Source organism: Kogia breviceps, chromosome 19 (assembly GCF_026419965.1).
Source record: "Kogia breviceps isolate mKogBre1 chromosome 19, mKogBre1 haplotype 1, whole genome shotgun sequence".
NCBI classification, from domain to species: domain Eukaryota; kingdom Metazoa; phylum Chordata; class Mammalia; order Artiodactyla; family Physeteridae; genus Kogia; species Kogia breviceps.
Window position 1 is genome coordinate 8,021,315 of NC_081328.1, and position 19,685 is coordinate 8,040,999.

Sequence of the window (19,685 nt, forward strand, 5' to 3'; positions counted from 1 at the left end):
GGGGAGCTCTTTGTGGGGAGGTGTGGCGCCCCCTTTCCGGAAGGTTGTAGTGAGAGTGAGCCATTCCCTCCCCTGAGGACCCGCATCTCTCTTCTCCGCACACCCTTTCTCACCGAGAAAGCAGGTCAGTCTAGGTGGTTAAGGGACGGGGAGCCACGCACCCATTCATAGTCGAGTTGGTCCCCAACGCTGTGGGAGAGGGGAGTGGTACAGAGTATTAACCCTCAGGCTCAGAACTTGGGAAGGAAAGGGGGAACCTTGGAAAGGATGAGTCACTGAAGACCCGTGGCAGCCATTATTTGTCGTCTCTCGATTAGTGACCCTCAGGAACAGCTGATCTGCATCTAGACCCAATATCCCACCCAACGGCGCCGTGGCTTAGCTGGTTAAAGCGCCTGTCTAGTAAACAGGAGATCCTGGGTTCGAATCCCAGCGGTGCCTGGGACGGTTGATTCTACTCTATTATTGCTGCGAAGGCGACACGACACATTTCCAAACTTCGAGAGGAGGCCTCTCTGTTGTAGATACCGAAGGATTCTTCTTCTTACCGGCCATCCCGTTGTTATTTGAGTCTCCCTTCCTGTGCACTTTTAGTGCGAATTTGGAGGCTGACGCCAGCTGTCAAGAACCAGGGTGTAGCGGCCTCCGTTTGTCTGCCTTCAACGGTGTGGGAACGTGGACTCAGGTTTGGGTGGGCCCGTTTTGTACTGTGGCTCGGGGCAGGGAGCGAGAACCGGAAATTCGCCGCTTCCGTAGGGCCGTTGCCTCACAAGCGCGCGCGCACTGACATCAAGACAACGATCGCGAGAGGCGGGCGTGTTGATAGACAGCTATAGTTCCGCAGGCCCACGGCCGCAGTCGGCTGTGATGGCCGAGTGGTTAAGGCGTTGGACTCGAAATCCAATGGGGTCTCCCCGCGCAGGTTCGAATCCTGCTCACAGCGTCAGTAGTTTTGGGAATGTATACTACTGCCACCTCCGGTGAAAAAAAAGCAACTTGTTTTTCCAGTACTGTCTTCCCTTGGGGCAGATCCCACTTTTATACCAAAACTCTCAGGGACTCAGCCACCCAGGACCTGTCAACGAGCGCCCTCTTGCGGGCCTCTGATTCCTGCTTCTACTCCTCCTCCAAAGGTTATATATCAAGCGAAAAGCCGTTTTAACTGCCAATTTGAATTCATAACTCCAAACTCAGGTGTTTTCTCAGTGCTAGTAGCAATCATATCACATTTCCCCATCCATTTCCCCTCCAACTCTCCTAAACGACTCTTTCATTCCTTTTCACATCAAACCACGAATCCCTTCATCCTCCTTCAGCTCTACTTCCTGTTTCACTGTGTTCAAAAGGCATTCGGTAATCAAAACACTATGGTACTGGCACAAAAACAGACATATACATCAATGGAACAGGATAAAAGCCCAGAAATAAACCCACTCACCTATGGTCAATTAATCTACAACAAAGGAGGCAAGAATATACAATGGAAAAAAGTCTCTTCAATAAGTGCTGCTGGGAAAACTGGAGAGCTACATGTAAAAGAATGAAATTAGAACATTCTCTAACACCATATACAAAAATAAACTCAAAATGGATTAAAGACCTAAACGGAAGGCCGGAGACTATAAGATTCCTAGAGGAAAACGGAGAACACTCTTGGACACAAATTGCAGCAATACCTTTTTGGATCCATCCCCTAGAGTAATGGAAATAAAAACAAAAATAAACAAATGGGACCTAATTAAACTTAAAAGCTTTTGCACAACAAAGGAAGCCATGAACAAAATAAAAAGACAACCTACCGAACGGGAGAAATAATCTGCAAATGATGCACCCAACAAGGGATTAATTTCCAAAATATACAAACAGCTCATACAGTTCAGTTCAAACAACCCAAGCAAAAGATGGGCAGAAGATCTAAATGGACATTTCTCCAGAGAAGACATACAGATGGCCAACAGGCACATGAAAACATGCTCCATATCACTAATTTAGGGAAAAGCAAATGAAAACTACAATGAAGTATCACCTCACCCTGGTCAGAATGGCCATCATGAAAAAGTCAACAAATAATAAATGCTGGAGAGGGTGTGAAGAAAAAGGAACCCTCCTGCACTGTTGGTGGGAATGTAAATTGGTGCAGCCACTATGAAGATCAGTATGGAGGTTCCTCAAAAAACTAAAAGTAGAGCTACCATATGATCCAGCAATCCCACTCCTGGGCATTTATCTGGAGAAAACTATAATTCGCAAAGATACATGCACCCTTATGTTCACAGCAGCACTATTTACAATAGCCAAGACATGGAAGCAACCTAAATATCCATCGACAGATAAGTGGATAAAGAAGATGTGGTGTGTGTGTGTATATATATGGTAGAATATTAGCCATAAAAAAGAAAGAAATCATGCCATTTGCAGCAACGTGGATGGGCCTAGAGATTACCATATTAAGTGAAGTAAGCCAGACAAAGACAAATATTATACGATGTGGCTTATATGTGGAACCTAAAAACAAAACAAAACAAATGAACTTATTTACAAAACAGAAATAGACCCATAGTCATAGAAAACAAACTTATGGCTACCAAAGCAGAAGTAGGGGAATAAATTAGGAGTTTGGGATTAACATATACACACTACTATATATAAAATAGATACCCAACAAGGACCTACTGTATAGCACAGGGAACTATACTCAATATTTTGTAATAACCTATAAGGGAAGAGAATCTGAAAAAAACGTATATGTATTCACTGAATCAGTGTGCTGTACACCTGAAGCTACCATAACACTATAAATCAACTATACTTCAATTTTTAAAAAGGCATTCCGAAGAGATTTTCCTACTGACACCGGCAATCGCACCCGCCTACCTACCTGAGTCTGTGACCACGTTATTCCCCTCCCTCCTAACTGTAGATGAACCCTTCCACCTAACTAAGGCCAACCCCCACACCAACTAGATCTCCCGTTCCCTCTGGCCCACTCAAGGACATTGCTCTGTTTTCTTTCTTCACCATCAATTTCCCCCTTTTCTAACTGGATTAGTCCCACCAGGCTACAAATATAATAAAATTTATCTCAATTTAGAACATGCAAGACAACAAACGCCATCTTAACCCCACAACCCCCCCCCAGCTACCACTACATGCCTCTGTTCCCCTCTACAGCAAAACAACTTCTCTTAAACCCACTGTTTCCAATACCATCTTTCCATTTTCCTTTGAACTCTCTCTAATCAGGTGCCCCCAACCCCCACTCGTCAAAACTGCTTTTGTTAACGTTACAAACTGACCAGCACGATGCTAAATCCATTGATCACTACTGAGCAGCAGCTGACACAGACGCTTACTCTCCCTGCTTAGAAACACTTTCTTCACTTGCCTTCTAGGACACCACACTCTTCTTATATTCCTTCCACTTCGTTAACAATTCATTCACAGACTCCTTTGCTAGTTCGTCATCTCCTGGATCTCTAAATGTTGAGGTGTTTCCAAGGCTCAATTTTCTAGCCTCTCCTCTTCTCTATCTATATTCATTCCCTTGATGATCTCCAGGCTCATGGTTTAAAATATCAGCCTGTACTACATTAACGCATCCCCAATTTTCACTTCTAGCTCCAAAACTCTTCCCTGCATTACAGATGCATATATCCTATTGCCCACTTATTGTTTCTACTTGGATATCTAATAAGGAATCACAAACTTAAAATGTCCCAACCAAATTTCTGGTCATCTCCCCCCAAACTGCTTCACCTGTAGTCTTTCCATCTCATTAAATGGAAATTCCATTTCTTCAGTTAGCCAGACCAGAAACCTTAGAATCATCTCCGAATCATCTCTTTCTCTCTCACACACACACAGTCCACATCAAATCAGTCAACAATTTCTTATTTAAACTCCGTAAAAAATTTGACTCTTTGTTACTACACTTCAATACTACACCCTGGCCCATGCCACCCTCATCTCTCACCCAGATTATTGCAATAGCCCCTAAATTATTTCCTTGCTTCCACTCTTGTTCCTTGTTCCCTTACAGTCTACTCTGTACACACTGGGCAAAGTGATCCTTTTAAAACATAAATCATATTCTGTCGTTCCTCTCTTTAAAATCTCTCAGTAGGGTATCAATATGAATTCATGGTTTTAATGTGTATAGTTAAGGAAGGAAATGTAATATAAGGAAATGTATGCACATACACAATGTATACATACACCTATATTTCCTAGCTCTGTCCGCTGAGGGAGCCTAAAAGGAATGACACACAAGTAGTGATAAACACAACAACTGCTCAGATCTTGGTTACTAAATACTATTTTCTACTAAAACGAACCAGCACTCCTTGGAGAAAAGGGTGTCTCTAGGGCTGCAGCTGGGGAATTACAAAATGATCTTAGACCATTTTGTTTCACCAGAAAGTAAAGAAGTGCTCAAAAATATTGGGTGCATATCAAAAAGACGCAGCAGCTAGGGGCTGTGGCTAAAGGGGCTTCCATTGGCTAAATCTTGGACAATCTGAGCATTAAAATAAATAATGCACCGAGTCAAGTAAGAATCCAAAGTTCATATCAGTATAAATAAATAAATGGGAGAAAAGACAACACTCTTGTTACAGTAAACTGCCAACTAATAAATGGAGAAGGAGGGCTGGGGTTAGAAATCCCCAATGGATACTAAACTAGTGCGTGAACTTTTAGTGAGGCACAAGTAGTAAAGAATCTCAAAGTATCTTCCCACAAATTGCATATTAATTACTATCAAGGGGAAATGATAACCTGGAGAAAACTGGCGAAAACCATTTCAACTTCAAGATCAAAGTCAATACCTCTAAATGGGGACAAACTGACATGTGTCTTCTGATGTGATGCACTGAGAAGGACACCACGCCACTTCTGGGGTGAGGTTCCTGCCCCAAATGCACAACCTGAATAACTTGAATCTAACCGTGGAGAAACATCTGATGAACCAAAGTGAAGGACATTCTACAAGGAAACCGTCCTGTACTCTTCAAAACTGTGAAGACCCACCCTCACACCATACACAAAAATAAACTCAAAATGGCTTAAAGACAAGACACCATAAGACGAGAAGAGAACACAGGCAAAACATTCTCTGACATAAATCATACCAATGTTTTCTTAGGTCAGTCTCCCAGGAAATAGAAATAAAAGCAAAAATAAATAAATGGGACCTAGTCAAACTTATAAGCTTTTGCACAGCAAAGGAAGCCATAAACAAAAAGACAACCTGTGGACTGGGAGAAAATATTTGCAAATGATGTGACTGACAAGGGCTTAAAAGTTCCAAAATACACAAACAACTCATACAATTCAACAACAACAAAACCAATCGAAAAATGGGTCGAAGACCTAAACAGACATACAGATGGCCAACAGGCACAAGAAAAAAATGCTCATCATCGCTAATTACTAGAGAAATGCAAGTCAAAACTGCAATGAGGGGCTTCCCTGGTGGCGCAGTGGTTGAGAATCTGCCTGCTAATGGAGGGCACACGGGTTCGAGCTCCGGTCCGGGAAGATCCCACATGCCGCGGAGCGGCTGGGCCCGTGAGCCATGGCCGCTGAGCCTGCGCGTCCGGAGCCTGTGCTCCGCAACGGGAGAGGCCGCGATAGTGAGAGGCCCGCGTACCGCGCTGAAGAGTGGCAACTAGAGAAAGCCCTCGCACAGAAACGAAGAGCCAACACAGCAAAAATTAATTAATTAATTAATTAATAAACTCCTACCCCCAACATCTTCAAAAAAAAAAAACTACAATGAGGTACCACCTCACACCGGTCAGAATGCCCATCATTAAAAAGCCTACAAATAATAAATGCTGGAGACGGTGTGCAGAAAAGGGAACCCTCTTACACTGTTGGTGGGAGTGTAAATTGGTGCAGCCACTATGGAAAACTGTATGGAGGTTCCTCAAGGAACTAAAAATAGAGTTGCCATATGATCCAGCAATCCCACTCCTGGGCATATACCCAGACAAAACTATAATTCAAAAAGATACATGCACCCCTATGTTCACAGCAGCACTATTTACAATGGCCAAGACATGGAAACAATCTAAATGTCCATCGACAGATGAATGGATAAAGAAGATGTGTGTATACACAATGGAATATTACTCAGCCATCAAAAACAATGAAATAATGCCATTTGCAGCAACATAGATGGACCTAGAAATTATCATACTAAGTGAAGTAAGTCAGAAAGAGAAAGACAAATACCATATGATATTACTTATACGTGGACTCTAAAATACAACACAAATGAACATATCTATGAAACAGCAACAGACTCACAGACATAGAGAACAGATTTGGGGTTGCCAAGCAGGAGGAGAGGTGGGGAGGGAAGGATTGGGAGTTTGGGATTAGTAAACTATTATATATAGGATGCTAAACAACAACGTCCTACTGTATAGCACAGGGAACTATATTCAGTATCCTGCGATAAAACCATGATGGAAAAGAAAATGAAAAATAATAATATAAGTGAGTCACTTTGCTGTACAGCAGAAGTGAGCACAACATTGTAAATCAACTATATTTCCAAACTTTTTTAACTCCAGGAGATATATATATAAAAAAAATGAAGATCAAGAATCTTCCAGATTAAATGAAACTGAACAGACAGAACAACTAAAAGCAGTGTGGGATCCTGGATGGAATCCTGGATTGGGAAAAAGGGCTATAAAGGACATAATTGAAACACTTGAGGAAATTTAAGTATGGACTGGCATTAAATAATAGTATTATATTAATTTTAATATTCTGATGTTGACAGCTGTACTACTATGTACTATTATTACTACAAATGTCCTCATTCTCAGAAAACACACTGAGTAACTTAGGCAAAAGGGCCTGATGTTTTCAATTTACCCCCAAATTATTCAGAAAACGAATATTTTATATCTATATTCTATTTGGAGAGAAATGATAAAGCAAACGGAGCAAATGCAAACAATTAATAGAGAAAAGAGTACACAGGAGCTCCTTGTACTTTCTTCCTTTTTTTTTTTTTAAATTGAAGAACAGTTGATGTATAATCCTTGTACTTTTTTGTAACTTTTCTGAAAGTTTGAAATTATATAAAAATTAAAAGTTCCAAAAACAAACAAACCAAAAAAGCTAGGGGGAAAAAAATCCTCCAATGGCTTCATATTACACTCAGAGGCGACAGAGTCCTTGCAACGGCCTAGAAGGTTCTACATAATCAGCCTCCTGCTTTGTCGCTCAGCTCTCACCTGCTACCTCCACTCCAGACGACCCCACGCCGCTCCCTGCTGCTCTCTGTTCCCTTGACAAGGCCGGCAGGTCGTCCTTCTAGCCAGCCTGCCCCTCTGTCTGGGCTGCTTTTTTTTTTTTTTTTTTTTTTTTTGTGGTATGTGGGCCTCTCACTGTTGTGGCCTCTCGCGTTGCGGAGCACAGGCTCCGGACGCACAGGCTCAGCGGCCATGGCTCACGGGCCCAGTCGCTCCGCGGCATGTGGGATCCTCCCGGACCAGGGCACGAACCCGTGTCTCCTGCATCGGCAGGCGGATTCTCAACCACTGCGCCACCAGGGAAGCCCTCTGTCTGGGCTGCTTTTACCCCAGGTGGCCCTGTAGCTTGTGCCCTCACCTCTGTAAATTTCACCTTCTCAGGGAGTCCTTCCCTCATCTTGCTGCCTAAAGTCACAATTCCCACTCTCCACTCTTCCTTGCTTCACTTTTCTCCACAGCACTTATCACCGACTGACAAATGATAAATGCTGTACGATGTGCATTTGACCGGTTTCCCCCACAAGGACGTATGTGCAGGGATTATTGTCTGTTTTGTTTGGGGCTCTATAGGGGTCTTCTATCCTGATTCTTCCCCTGGCCCAGGGGCCTGGGCCTCCTACTTCCCCACCCCCATCCCCCAGGTCCCAACTCTCCAGGAACTCGCTCTTCCCAGGACCCAGGGGGTCCCAGGAAGTCAGCCTTCTCTTTGAAGAACAAAGAGGGAGGAGCTGAGCCTCGGAACCCAGGCCCAGGGAGACGTCGCAGCGGGGGAGGGGAAGCAGCGACACTAGGCCAGCTGTGCTGTCTCAGCTCCTTCCCCGCCTCCCGCCTCCCTAGGGCCCCAGCGCGTGTGGGACACGAGCTCCCCTCCCCCAAGCACTGACGCGGCCCCTTGTTGAGAGGGCATCCAGGAACAGGCAGAGGCCCGGACCCCCATACACACACCATGTACACAGACACCCACGAGGCACACGCACACAGGCCTGCGCTGACACGGAGGCGTGCCATCCACAGAGGGCCCCAACCCATAGCCTTCGAAACCCTGGGAATGGGTGTGGAGCATATGCCCTCCCAGCCACATCTACACAGGAGCCGTGGCTGGAGAAAATCCCCCAACCAGGCCAACCGGTCTCAGGTTTGGGGAGCCCGAGGTGTATATAATTGTCTTTGGGGGTGAGAGCTTTTTAAGCAAATAATATAAAACCAGGTACAAAAAGTAATGTTTACAGTGTAAAGCAATTATGCTCCAATAAAGATGAAAAAAAATATTTACAGTGAAACAAGAGATCACAGCTTACAAACTGAAACGGCTGGCAAATGCCACAAAGGTTACAAAGTCCAGAAAAACACCTTATTGGTATCCATTCCTTGCCTGCATACCCCTGTAATACTCTCCACAGACTGGCTACTGACTTCGTATATTTCAAATCTCATTTTTCCTCTACCACCCAAGTACTTATAGTGACAAGAGCACTGGATGCATATCACATATCACATGTGCCCTTGGGCTTTGCACCCTCACTGCATGACGGCTAGTGAGTGGGCACAGGTGGCAGGAGCTTCCCTGGAAGCCATCCCCACACCAGGATGGCTGGGCTAGCTTAACTGTGTGTGCAAGTGACTGGGAGCCACATTAACTGCATTACCATTAACATACCCTCGAATGCCCACAGCGACTCCAACACCGGGGGCGGGGGAAGGGGAAGGGTGACAGAGGGGAAGCTGGAGTGAAAACAGACAGTGGGCTTTGCCATTTGCAGTTAAAGTACCTTATTTTGGCAAGTTTTACAGAAGCATATGGCCGTGTGAGCATTTGCCGGGACCCTCCCAGGGGCCTGAGTAAGTGAGGGGTCCTGAATTGTACATTTCATTAGCTTCATGGTGCATTCACCTCTGAAATTGTAATTTTTGATTCCACATCTCAAATGGACTCTCAACCTGCCCAGAAATCCTACTCTATCCTAGAAGGTTTGTTTTCCTACTCCCCAAAATGAACATTTCACACCTTCTTTCTCCTCAAAGGACCTATATAGCTCTCTCTCCTCCAGCAAGAAGCTTGATTCATTCTTTCTTTAAAAATTCTCTTTTATTGAAGTATAGTTGACTTACAGTGTTGTGCTAATTTCTATGTCTACTTCTAAGTGATTCAGTTACACACACACACACACACACACACACACACACACATATATATTCTTTTTCATATTCTTTTCCATTATGGTTTATCACAGGATTAATTCATTCTTTGGGAAAACAGGAACCACTAGAGGGAAACGCCTCATCCTTCGCACACTCTAAGTGACCCCCACCCCGTCTTCCCCATCTCTCTGGGGACGAGGAGTCTTCCCTACTACCCGAGACCCATTTCTCCACCTGGTAGCGAGCCACGTCTACGCACCCACCCACGCTTGGTTACTCCCACCGGCATCACACACACTCTAGCAACCCTCATCTCTTTCTCGTGCTCAGGCTGCCAACAACGCCCCTCCCCATTCACGGCAAAGCTTGACAGAGTTGTGTCTGCAGCCACCGTCCGCATGCCTTCACATCCCGTCCTCACCTCGACCCACTCGAGTGGGGCCGCTCAGAGTCACTCTCCCCCCAGGTCGTCTGTGATCTCTAAGAGCTACACCGGCTGGTTGCTTAGCTCCCTTCTTACTTGACCTCCCAGCAGCTTAGCTAGAGCTGCCGGCTCCCTACTTCACACGCTCTCTTTTCTTGGTCTCCAGGTCACTTGGCTCTTCTGCTACTTCTCTAACTCTACATCCCTTTGACAAGCCTTCCTCCTCAACCTGACCTCTAAATGCTGGGGTGCTCCACGCGCCTTCTCTCCTCTCTCCACACTCTCTCCCTACGCACTCCAGTCTCATGGCATTAAAAGCCATCTATCTTCCAAGGGCTCCTCCATGTTTACCCTCCAGCTCTGACCCCCAAATTCATGAACAGAGATGAGTATAGTGCCCAACGTTTTTACATAATCGGCAAACGCTGGGTTTTAGAGCATTTATAGATTCTCCTTCTGGGCAGACACCTGAAATGGCCTATCACACAATATTTCAAAGGGGCTTAACTTAAGCTTGCTTCTGTGAGCAGGGCAACTGGCAAGGCCTTATCCCAAGTTAAATTAGTCTCTCGACGTATATTAATGATGTTCCTTTTCAGTGTATGATTTCTTTTCTTTTCTTTTTTTTCTTCTATTGATAGAAAGGGATACTGAAGTTCTTGGCCATCTCCAAGTAGGCTTCAGGGCTAGTGCCAGGGTTTTCCAGATTGATGTTCACACACACATCGAGAGAGTTGACATCATAGGGCTCTATGTGGATGAGGTACTCAGAGCAGCTGTGCTCGATTTACTCTCATGGTTTTCTGCAAGCACCGTTCATTATTTTCTTTAAATAAACCCACAGAGGTTTATTTATTGGTCTGCATCAATTGTGATGTTATATAAAACGGCCACTGGATTGTTTTGCTTAGTAGGTTTAAACTTCGCAAAGAAGCAGAGTTTGAGGTTTATCTCAGCATTCTTTTTTTTTCCGGTACGCGGGCCTCTCACTGCTGCGGCCTCTCCCGTTGCGGAGCACAGGCTCCGGACGCGCAGACTCAGCGGCCATGGCTCACGGGCCCAGCCGCTCCGCGGCACGTGGGATCCTCCCGGAGCGGGGCACGAACCCGCGTCCCCTTCATCGGCAGGCGGACTCTCAACCACTGCACCACCAGGGGGAAGCCCTGTTGTTGCTTTTAAAGTGTTCAACAGGGAACAACTACCAGTTGAGAAGGGTTCAGTCAAGCACCATCTCATCTTTGCATTTCTCTCCTGATATCTGAGGCACTTTGCCCCCCAAAATGTCAAATTTACCATTCTAATATTTTCAGGGGCCTCGGGGTCTCTATTAGTATGATTTTTTTTTTTTTTTTTTTTTTTGTGATACGCGGGCCTCACTGTTGTGGCCTCTCCCATTGAGGAGCGCAGGCTCCGGACGCACAGGCTCAGCGGCCTATGGCTCACGGGCCCAGCCGCTCTGCGGCATGTGGGATCTTCCCGGACCGGGGCACGAACCCGTGTCCCCTGCATCGGCAGGCGGATTCTCAACCACTGCGCCACCCGGGAAGCCCTGTTTTGCTGAATTTTTTGAATTTTGTTCAAACCCTTTTGCTTTGGTTCCCGTTTTCAAAGCCCTGCCAAGGTGCACTAATAAGCAGTGCGCCAATAAGGTCCCAATTGGGTTCAGCTGTGGGGGCTGCCAAGTGGGCTTCAGGTATAAAGGATCCTCCCTGTAAAGTAGGGTTGCAATCTTTCCAATTAGACAAGTCTGAGAAGCCCCGCCAGCCAGCCATCTGCATTCAGGCCCCCTATGAGATAACGGCATAAGGGAAATCGCCCCGCCCCAGGAGTGCCTTCTGGCCCAAACTGGGTGCCCAGTTGGGTCTTATGTGACAATACCAGACCAAGTCCCTGTGCCCCAGAAACTAACAAACACAGGATTTTCTAATTGATCCCTATGAGGAGGGGAAGGCCTGAGCCCCAGTGTCGGGATGTGGGGCTGGAGAGGAGCGCAAGGTGGTGGAAGGAGTGGATATATTGGCTTAATGGTCAGAGCAGCTAAGACAGCTTGCTTGGCTGGAGGAGTTAAGGTTTGAAGCAACATATTCTCGCTCTCACTCCCTTCCTTTTTAAAATTTTCCCTGATGTAATAGCACAAATGCTTACACATAAAGGATTTCATTATTCTTCCCTGCTTTTTCACAGAATAGCCACCAAAAAATCATAAATGGCAACTGATCATTTCTAACCGTCAAAAGGATGTGTTTTTTCTTCGGCATCAACCAGCTGGGCTGAATTCTGGGATGGGGCTTTTGGTGATTTTAGGAACCAAGTGGAACCCTTCTCTTCTCTCTGGGAATGTCCCACAGACTTTTTTTTTTCCCCCCTGTTGTTCCTTTCCTCCATTTGACATCAGTAAAAGCTCTAAATATCGCAAAACTGATTTGGTTGTAAATGGAGAAACAGTACCAAACAAAATGAAATGAAAAACCCGAAGGACAACAGAAAATCCTAAATAAATCCTCAAGTTTGGTCTTGGGGTTTTACATATACCAACGACACAGGAAACCACAAATGACACAATTAGCACAGCAAGGGTAGCAGTACATGGTGCACAGGGTCCCAAGATAACCGCGCCTAAACCCCTTCTGGAGACCCTAACAGGTATTATGGCCACACATTGTTTCAATAAAATATATTCGTCCCACTCATGGGTTCTTGGCTGTAATCCGATCACTTATCAAAACGTGCCTCAGAGGACTTTCTTTAGGGATAGTTGAAACACTGCCCCATTTTTAAATACAGAAATGCAAGACAAACAAAACACAAACGGCACACACAAACGCTAGCATCCAAAGAAACAAACGAACCGGTTCACAAATTAGGTAAAAGTTCAACAACTCTTTCCTCTCTCCAACCAGGTACCCCGACTCAAATGCAAAACAAATTGGCTTATTCCAGACAAAAAACCCCAAACATAGAGGAAATAAAGTTTCCCGCTGTACACAGCGGAGTGACTTACCCTACAGTATGGAGCCCTTTAGCTCGCAAACGTGGATTCCTTGCTCCAACTGCCAAGTGCTGGGGCAGTCGGTGCTGCTTCTGGGAATTTTGAAGGGCAGAGCCTCAGGACACGTGGTCCTGGCAGCTGCTATAGGGCCTTACCTGAGAATCCCCCAAGCAGGGCCAGCTGGCCGCGAGCAGCAAGGCTTGCTCACCAAGTCCAAGCTCCTACGGCTCACTGCTACAAGCCCGTAAATCAAGAGATGAGCTGTGGGGGGCAAGAAACAGCTACTTTACTTGGAAAGCCAGCTGACCAAGAAGATGGTGGACTTCCGTCCCAAAGAACCATCTTGCCTGAGTTAGAATTCAGTTTCTTTTATACCAAAAGGGGAGGGAGTAAAGTCAAACATTTCTTGGTTCTGGTCAGCCTCCAGAAGGGATGTGTTTATGTCTTCCTTCCTGCACAGGTGGGCCTAGTCAGGATGTTTCTTGTGAGCTAACAAAGGTATTTTATCTTAATGCTCATTACCTGGGAGGCAGGGTTCCCAGAGACGGGCCATTATGTGTAATTTAAGATTATAGGCAACATCCCGTTAGTGATTAGGTTGTAAGAGAACACAAAGGTTCTTCCCTATTACGCGATCACCCAGAATAAAGTAGCCCTTCACTCTCAGGTCCTCGCCACGACCGGTTGTCCCCGGCCCCACCCTCATAACCATCTTAGGTTATTTTCTGCTTTCTTAGTTATTTTCTGTCTCCTCCCCGCCCCCACCATAATGTAAATGTAAGGAGAGCCCAGATCCGAGGCACCCTCAATGCCTAACAACATTTGGTGCACCAAAGGCCCTCCATAAATAGCGGTTTCATGACTGAGTACAGCGGCTGTGCACAATGGCATACAGATGCCCAGACAGTTGTACAGTTTCCTTCTGGGGGCCACTGTCACGCCTTACAGTTGAGAAGAGAGCATTCCCAGTCGCTGACACGATCCAGAGACGAAAAAGACAGACCCCATGCCTATCCCAGATGAAGCAGGAAGTGAAGCCCAGATGGAGCTGGAAGAGACAGGATCCAGAGGCAGAGACCCGGACCCGGGGCGAGTTCCAGAGAGAGGGACTGAGAGGGACCAGACTCAGCGAACTAGAGACGCGGGCCCGCGGCACCCCGGGCAGCAGCCGGAGACTGTGCCCGGAGGAGGGGCGCGAGCGCGGGGGGCGACGGCGGAAAACCAGCGCCCGAGCCCGGGCGCCCGGGCCACCCCGCCCCCGCTCACAAGTGGCCGCGGCAGCTGGCGGGAGCCCGGCCGCCCGCCGGCCCGACGCGTGCGGGATCAAAGCGGCCGGGAAGGGGCGGGCGGGGAGTGGCAGGAACCTGGAGGTGTGAGCGAGCTTCCCAAGGGATGGCCGGAGCGTGGGAGCACAGAGGGCCGGGAGGCGACAGAGTCCTGGAGAGACGAGCCCAGAGATCGAGACGCATACGCGGAAAGAGATGCAGAGGCTGGAGAGACCCGGAGCCAGAGATACAGAGACCACAGAAGACCCAGAGAGACCCAGCGTAGCCGTTGTGAAAATACCTGGAAAGAATGTGAAAGAGACAGAGACACCGATAGAAGTCGGGCCAAAAAGGTCGTGACCCTGGACTTAGAAAAAGAAGGCGGACTCCAGAGAACAGAAACTTGAGAGAGAGAGCGAGGAAGAGAAAAGGAAAGAAGAGCATGGGCCTTAGAGCGCAAGGGGCGGAGGACCTCGCCCCTCCCCCGCGGAGGGCTGAGAGGACCCCCGGGGCAGGGATCCCAGCGCCGGGTCCTTTCTCAGGGTCACGCCTGCGGAGGTGCGGGCAGGGGGCGGAGGGAGGGGTGTGGACAGCCGGACCCCCAGGCTGGGAGGATTGGGAATGTGAGGACGTTCGAAGTCAGGGTCTGGATCCGGCGTCTCAAACTCTGCGACAGAGTAAAAAAGCTAAGTATTAATATTTGGTAGAAACGTAAAGATGCCTTTCAAATACATCAGAAAAGACATCTTTGGAGAAAGGACGAAAAGTCAGGAAGTGCATTGGCCGGGAATCGAACCCGGGCCTCCCGCGTGGCAGGCGAGAATTCTACCACTGAACCACCAATGCAAGCGAACGTCAAGCTTCGGCAGATCCAACTCAGTTTGTAAGGAGTCGAGGCGACCACGGCCAGAGAGGCTTTAGGGCCAGGAAGGCTTTATAGCCAGGGGCTTCGCAGAGAAATGGTCCCAATAGTTGACATGGGTGGAGCGCCAGGCCATCCTTCCTCCCGCCTGGATCCGGTCACCCGGCCATAAAGTCGCCCCATATGGCCAGGGGCGGCCCCACACCCGGGTGCGAACTGCCGCCGGGGGCCCCAAGCCTCGCGTGCAGGTGAGAAAAACTCAGCCCAGCCCAGGTTCCCAAGGAGGGGGGCAGCGGGGGGTTCTAGGGCCACACATCTGCGCTCCCATTTGGCTCAGGTAGGGGGAGGTGGGATGTGCTGGGTTCCCTGATCCCAAATGGGAGCGCCCTCCCCAAGGTCTGCGTTCCCCTGGCTCGGACTTTGGCAAGGCAGGCTCCGTGAAAAAACCAAGCTGTGGACCGGCGCTGGGAGGGCTCGGAGGAGCCCCATCCGTCTCTGACTCCGCAGCTATCTTCTGACTCGGTCTGCAACGCCAGTGTGTCTTTCTGTGTCCTTGTCCCTGGCATTCTTGCCGTCCCGTTAAATCTATGATTTTATCTTCTCGGGCACTTTGTCTTGAAGCCTCCAAGTCTCCGCATCGTTCTGCAGAGCGGCATGCTCTTGGTTTGAGGTGGGTGTTAATCCCTTTTTTGTTCCCTTTCTTATCTTTTTAAGAAGACTGCCTTCTCCTTGTCCCCCCCGTAATCACGAGGGGTCCCCAGGAGCAAGCAACACGAGCGCACTTGTACCAGGTGTCCTGGCAGCCGCACCCCTGAATCTCCTATAATTAGTTTTGAATCAAATACTTCTAAGTGGAAAGATCTCTCCACCCGTGCTTCAAAGCCTTGCTTCCTGTTCCATGAGGCTTTCCCCACCCCAGTCCAGCCGTCCCTCACGATGGCCCTTTCCCAGGGCACCTACTTCACTGTGCTTCTAAAATAGCTACTTGACAACACATCAGCGTTTTCTACTGAATCTTGCAGGAATACACTGGGCCTCCAGTCCATACCTCGGTATGAACGGTCCCAGCCTAGACCAGTGCCCAGCGGGCACAATGAACACGCAGATATTGGGGAAGTGAATATGACTGACTTAGATTGAAAGAAGCTTCTCTTCCACCTGCAGACAAAGTCCCAGTTGAATAAACGCATCCAGCCAGCACACTCAGGTGGCTCAGTATCTCAAGTAGGAGGTGAATTTTGGGGAAAGATGTATAGGATCCAGCCTAGGGGCTGAGGGGTGCAAACTTTTCGATTTCAGGGTTAGTGGGGGGTACAGTGAGCTCCCAAAAGAGCTGAAATAGTGAACAGGGGGAACTCTGAACTCCACTCCTGAGTTCTATCCCCAAACTTCTCAACTCTCTCTTCTAATTACCTCCTCCCTTCAGCTGGGTCCCGCCTCATTATACAGCCTTATGGTCCTTAAACAGCCGGTGCTGCACTGGCCTCTCATTTCCCACACTCCCAGGCCAGTTCCACTCGTACCCCTCCCCCTTGTGCTCCTCCCCTTTCCGGGAGCCTCGTGCCCAGGGTAGAGTCGGGCAGGAGCCAGGTGCCGAAGGGGCGGGTCCGGGTCTTTACCACCCCGTACTCGGGAGCCTGCGGGATATAAGGCTCAGGGAGAGCGGGGACTCGGTCCACACAAGGGTCCGGAGGAGCGATGGTCACCCGGGATCGAGCCGAGAATAGGGACGGCCCCAAGGTAAGAGGCGGGAGGGGAGGAAGCAGAGGTCCCTGGGCTGGTCAGGGGTCAGGGCCCCTGAGACCGAAGGTCAGAGAAGAGGCTGGAGATGCAGGGCTGGAAGGGGGAGAGGTGCGCGGGGGACCCGAGGAGCCAGGAGCTGGGGAGGAAGCTGCGAAGTATGGAGAAGGGGTCAGCGTCAGAGCTGGCACTGGGTGGGCGGCAGCAGCAGAGGTCTGGGGGGTGGGTAATGGCTGTTGACACCTTGCGGCCTGGCGGGCTTGGGCGGGGGTCAGAGTACGAGTAAAATAAGCAGGAGGAGCACAGAGCTAAGGGAGGAGAGTGGAAACAAAAAGCGGAGAGGATAGGTACTTGCTCCACGCGGGCTGTGAGCCGGAGCTGGGCCAATGCAGCCTTGTAAGAGAAGGCCCGGAGGGCATTGGTTCCAGAGGCCCGAGCCCAGGTGGAAGATTTTAGAACCAGCGGAGAAGGGTGACCGCACAGACGGGTTAGTGGGAGAAGAGGGGGCGCGGTCGCGCTGGGTATCTGCCTTTCTACACTCAGGGCCACCAACTCAGCCCGGCGCCTTGCGGCCCACGTGTCTGGGCGCAAAGGGGGCCCCCAAAGTTCTCCACTGAGACAGAGAAACACTGCACGAGACGGAGACGTAGAGAGAAAAGAGGAGGAGGAGAGACACAGAGAGGGGAGGAGGGAGGACAAGAATGAGAGAGGAGAATGCAGAAGACCCGGGAGAGAGAGGAGGCGAGCTACAGAAATTGACTCTAGGGGCGTTGGGAGGGGGAGCGGAGAGGGATCGAATGGGCCCGGCCTTAGGTTCTCTGGCGTCTTGGGGAAGGGGTGGAGGCCGGACTATCCCAGCGGCGGGATTCCGACGCCCGCGCGGCCGCGCTGAGTCTCGGTCGGGTCGGCCTGCTCTCCCTTTCCTGCTGGTCGCAGATGCTGAAGCCGCTTGTGGAGAAGCGGCGCCGGGACCGCATCAACCGCAGCCTGGAAGAACTGAGGCTGCTGCTGCTGGAGCGGACCCGAGACCAGGTCAGTTCTTCTGCCATCATCGGACTCCCAAGCATTCCGTCCTCCTGTCTCAGGGCTTCCCACTTGGGTGGGGACATATGCTGCTTTGGCGACCCTGGCCCCAAGGCATCCTGACCCTTCGAATCCCGTCCCAGACCCCCTCTCGCTCTCAGAACGCGATCTTCATCGCCACCCCTCGGGTCTGTAAGTTTCACACCCGGCTCTGTAAATTTCATTCCCGGGGGTCAGTCAGTTTCAACCTTGGGGTCTGTAAATTCTCCCTCCTCCTCCCCCACACTCCCCAAGATAGCCAGCGGGGTAGTTAATTTCATTCCCCGGGTTTGCAGTTCAAATCCGCTCCGCACACTGTGGGTTGGTTTCATCCCCTCGGGTTGGACAGTTTCGTCTCAGGGTGGGCCAGGACCATTCTTGGTCATCTCCACTCCGCATTCGGTAGCGCGCTCTGTGGTCCGCGCACAAACGCGATCCAGGGGCACCCTCAGCTCCCGCATCCCCCCTCCCTTCTTCCCCCTGCCACTTTCCCCCTCTCTCCCCACCCCTTTCTGTCTCTGCGCCCTCCCCTCCCATCTGTAGAACCTCCGGAACCCGAAGCTGGAGAAAGCAGAGATACTGGAGTTCGCCGTGGGCTACTTGAGGGAGCGAAGCCGGGTGGAGCCCCCGGGTACAGCGCGGGGGTGGGGCAGCGGAGGGAGGGAGGGGGGAATTCACTGGGGCCCGGGCCGGGGTAGATGGGGCGGACGCTATGGTGGACGGTGGGCTTGGGGAGTGGCATGCTCCGCTCCGAGGCGAGGTTAATAATAACACCCGCGCGTGTCTGTCTCTGTGTCTCCCTCATTTTCTCCCTCTGTCGGTCCATCTGGCTTCCTATCTCTGTGCGCCTGTCCGGCCTCGGTTATCTCTGTGCCCCGTCCCCTCCTCCCCTTCTGGGACCCCTGCCCTGCCCTGCCCTGCCCGCCCGTCCTCCCGCCGGCCGTACCCGCTGCCGCGGCTTCAGGTGTTCCCCGGTCCCCAGCCCAGGACGCCGAGGCGCTCGCCAGCTGCTACTTGTCCGGCTTCCGCGAGTGCCTGCTTCGCCTGGCGGCCTTCGCGCACGACGCCAGCCCGGCCGCCCGAGCCCAGCTCTTCTCCGCGCTGCAAGGTTACCTGCGCCCCAAGCCGCCCCGGCCGGAACCGGTAGATCCGAGGCCCCAAGCGCCGCGCCCACCGCTGGACCCCGCCGCCCCAGCGCCTGGCCCCGCGCTACACCAGCGCCCCCCAGTGCACAAGGGCCTCCCTAGCCCGCGCTGCGCATGGTCCCCGTCCCCCTGCTCCCCCCGAGCCGGGGATTCCGGCGCGCCGGCCCCCCTCACCGGACTGCTGCCGCCGCCGCCGCCGCCTCACAGACAAGACGGGGCGCCCAAGGCCCCGCCGCCCCCGCCGCCCGCTTTCTGGAGACCTTGGCCCTGAGCTTTGGGGGGTTGGGGGTGGGGACGGGGGCTGGGGGGTTGGGGTAGAGACTCCACCCCGAGCGCAGCAGAGGGACCCGGGCGTTGGGGTGAGGTGTTGGGGAGGGCGGCGGGGCGCGCGGGCGCAGCGCGCGGGTGAGATGTGGTCTATATTAGAGTATCTATATAAATATATATTTCCCTGGTTCCTGTCCCTTCTCCCTGCCCCCTTTGCGTCTAGGATTGTACCCTCTCTGCCCCCGGCCCAGCCCCAGTCCCTTCCCCAGTCCCTAGTGCATGGAATAAAATGGTTATTAAATCCCCGTGTGTCCCCGAGCCAGGGGCCTGCCTTTATCTCGGCGTCCACGCCCACTTTCCCTCCCCTTCTGTCTCCCGCCCCCCCCCCCAGTCCTGCTCTCCTTGGCCCAAGACCCGGGGCAGACAGGTAAGTAATGAAGAGAGCAGAGCGGAGGCTGAGGTTGGAACTGAAACCAGATGGAAAAGTGAGATAGGATGGGGGAGAAGGGATGGGAGCC

General features: G+C 50.4%; 1 protein-coding gene and 3 non-coding genes across 4 annotated transcripts; 3 read left to right on the plus strand and 1 right to left on the minus strand.

Moving 5' to 3' along the window:
- The first annotated feature begins 367 nt into the window (after positions 1 to 367).
- TRNAT-AGU (transfer RNA threonine (anticodon AGU)) lies at positions 368 to 441 on the plus strand. The gene has a single exon. It is a non-coding gene; the product is annotated as a tRNA-Thr (tRNA).
- A 420-nt stretch (positions 442 to 861) lies between these two features.
- Positions 862 to 943, plus strand: TRNAS-CGA (transfer RNA serine (anticodon CGA)). Its single transcript has one exon. It is a non-coding gene; the product is annotated as a tRNA-Ser (tRNA).
- A 13,923-nt stretch (positions 944 to 14,866) lies between these two features.
- Positions 14,867 to 14,937, minus strand: TRNAG-GCC (transfer RNA glycine (anticodon GCC)). Its single transcript has one exon. It is a non-coding gene; the product is annotated as a tRNA-Gly (tRNA).
- Positions 14,938 to 16,524: 1,587 nt separating this feature from the next.
- Positions 16,525 to 19,626, plus strand: HES7 (hes family bHLH transcription factor 7). Its single transcript, XM_059046604.2, has 4 exons — positions 16,525 to 16,693; positions 17,630 to 17,725; positions 18,299 to 18,386; positions 18,720 to 19,626. The coding sequence occupies exons 1-4, from the start codon at positions 16,652 to 16,654 to the stop codon at positions 19,169 to 19,171; spliced, it is 678 nt and encodes a 225-aa protein (XP_058902587.1). The 5' UTR covers positions 16,525 to 16,651; the 3' UTR covers positions 19,172 to 19,626.
- Positions 19,627 to 19,685: the final 59 nt, after the last annotated feature.

Coding starts and splice junctions, on each gene's coding strand:
- HES7 (XM_059046604.2), top strand. CDS start 16,652: ATGGTCACCCGGGATCGAGCCGAGAATAGGGACGGCCCCAAG. Junction 16,694..17,629: donor AGAATAGGGACGGCCCCAAG/GTAAGAGGCGGG, acceptor TGCTGGTCGCAG/ATGCTGAAGCCGCTTGTGGA. Junction 18,387..18,719: donor AAGCCGGGTGGAGCCCCCGG/GTACAGCGCGGG, acceptor CCGCGGCTTCAG/GTGTTCCCCGGTCCCCAGCC.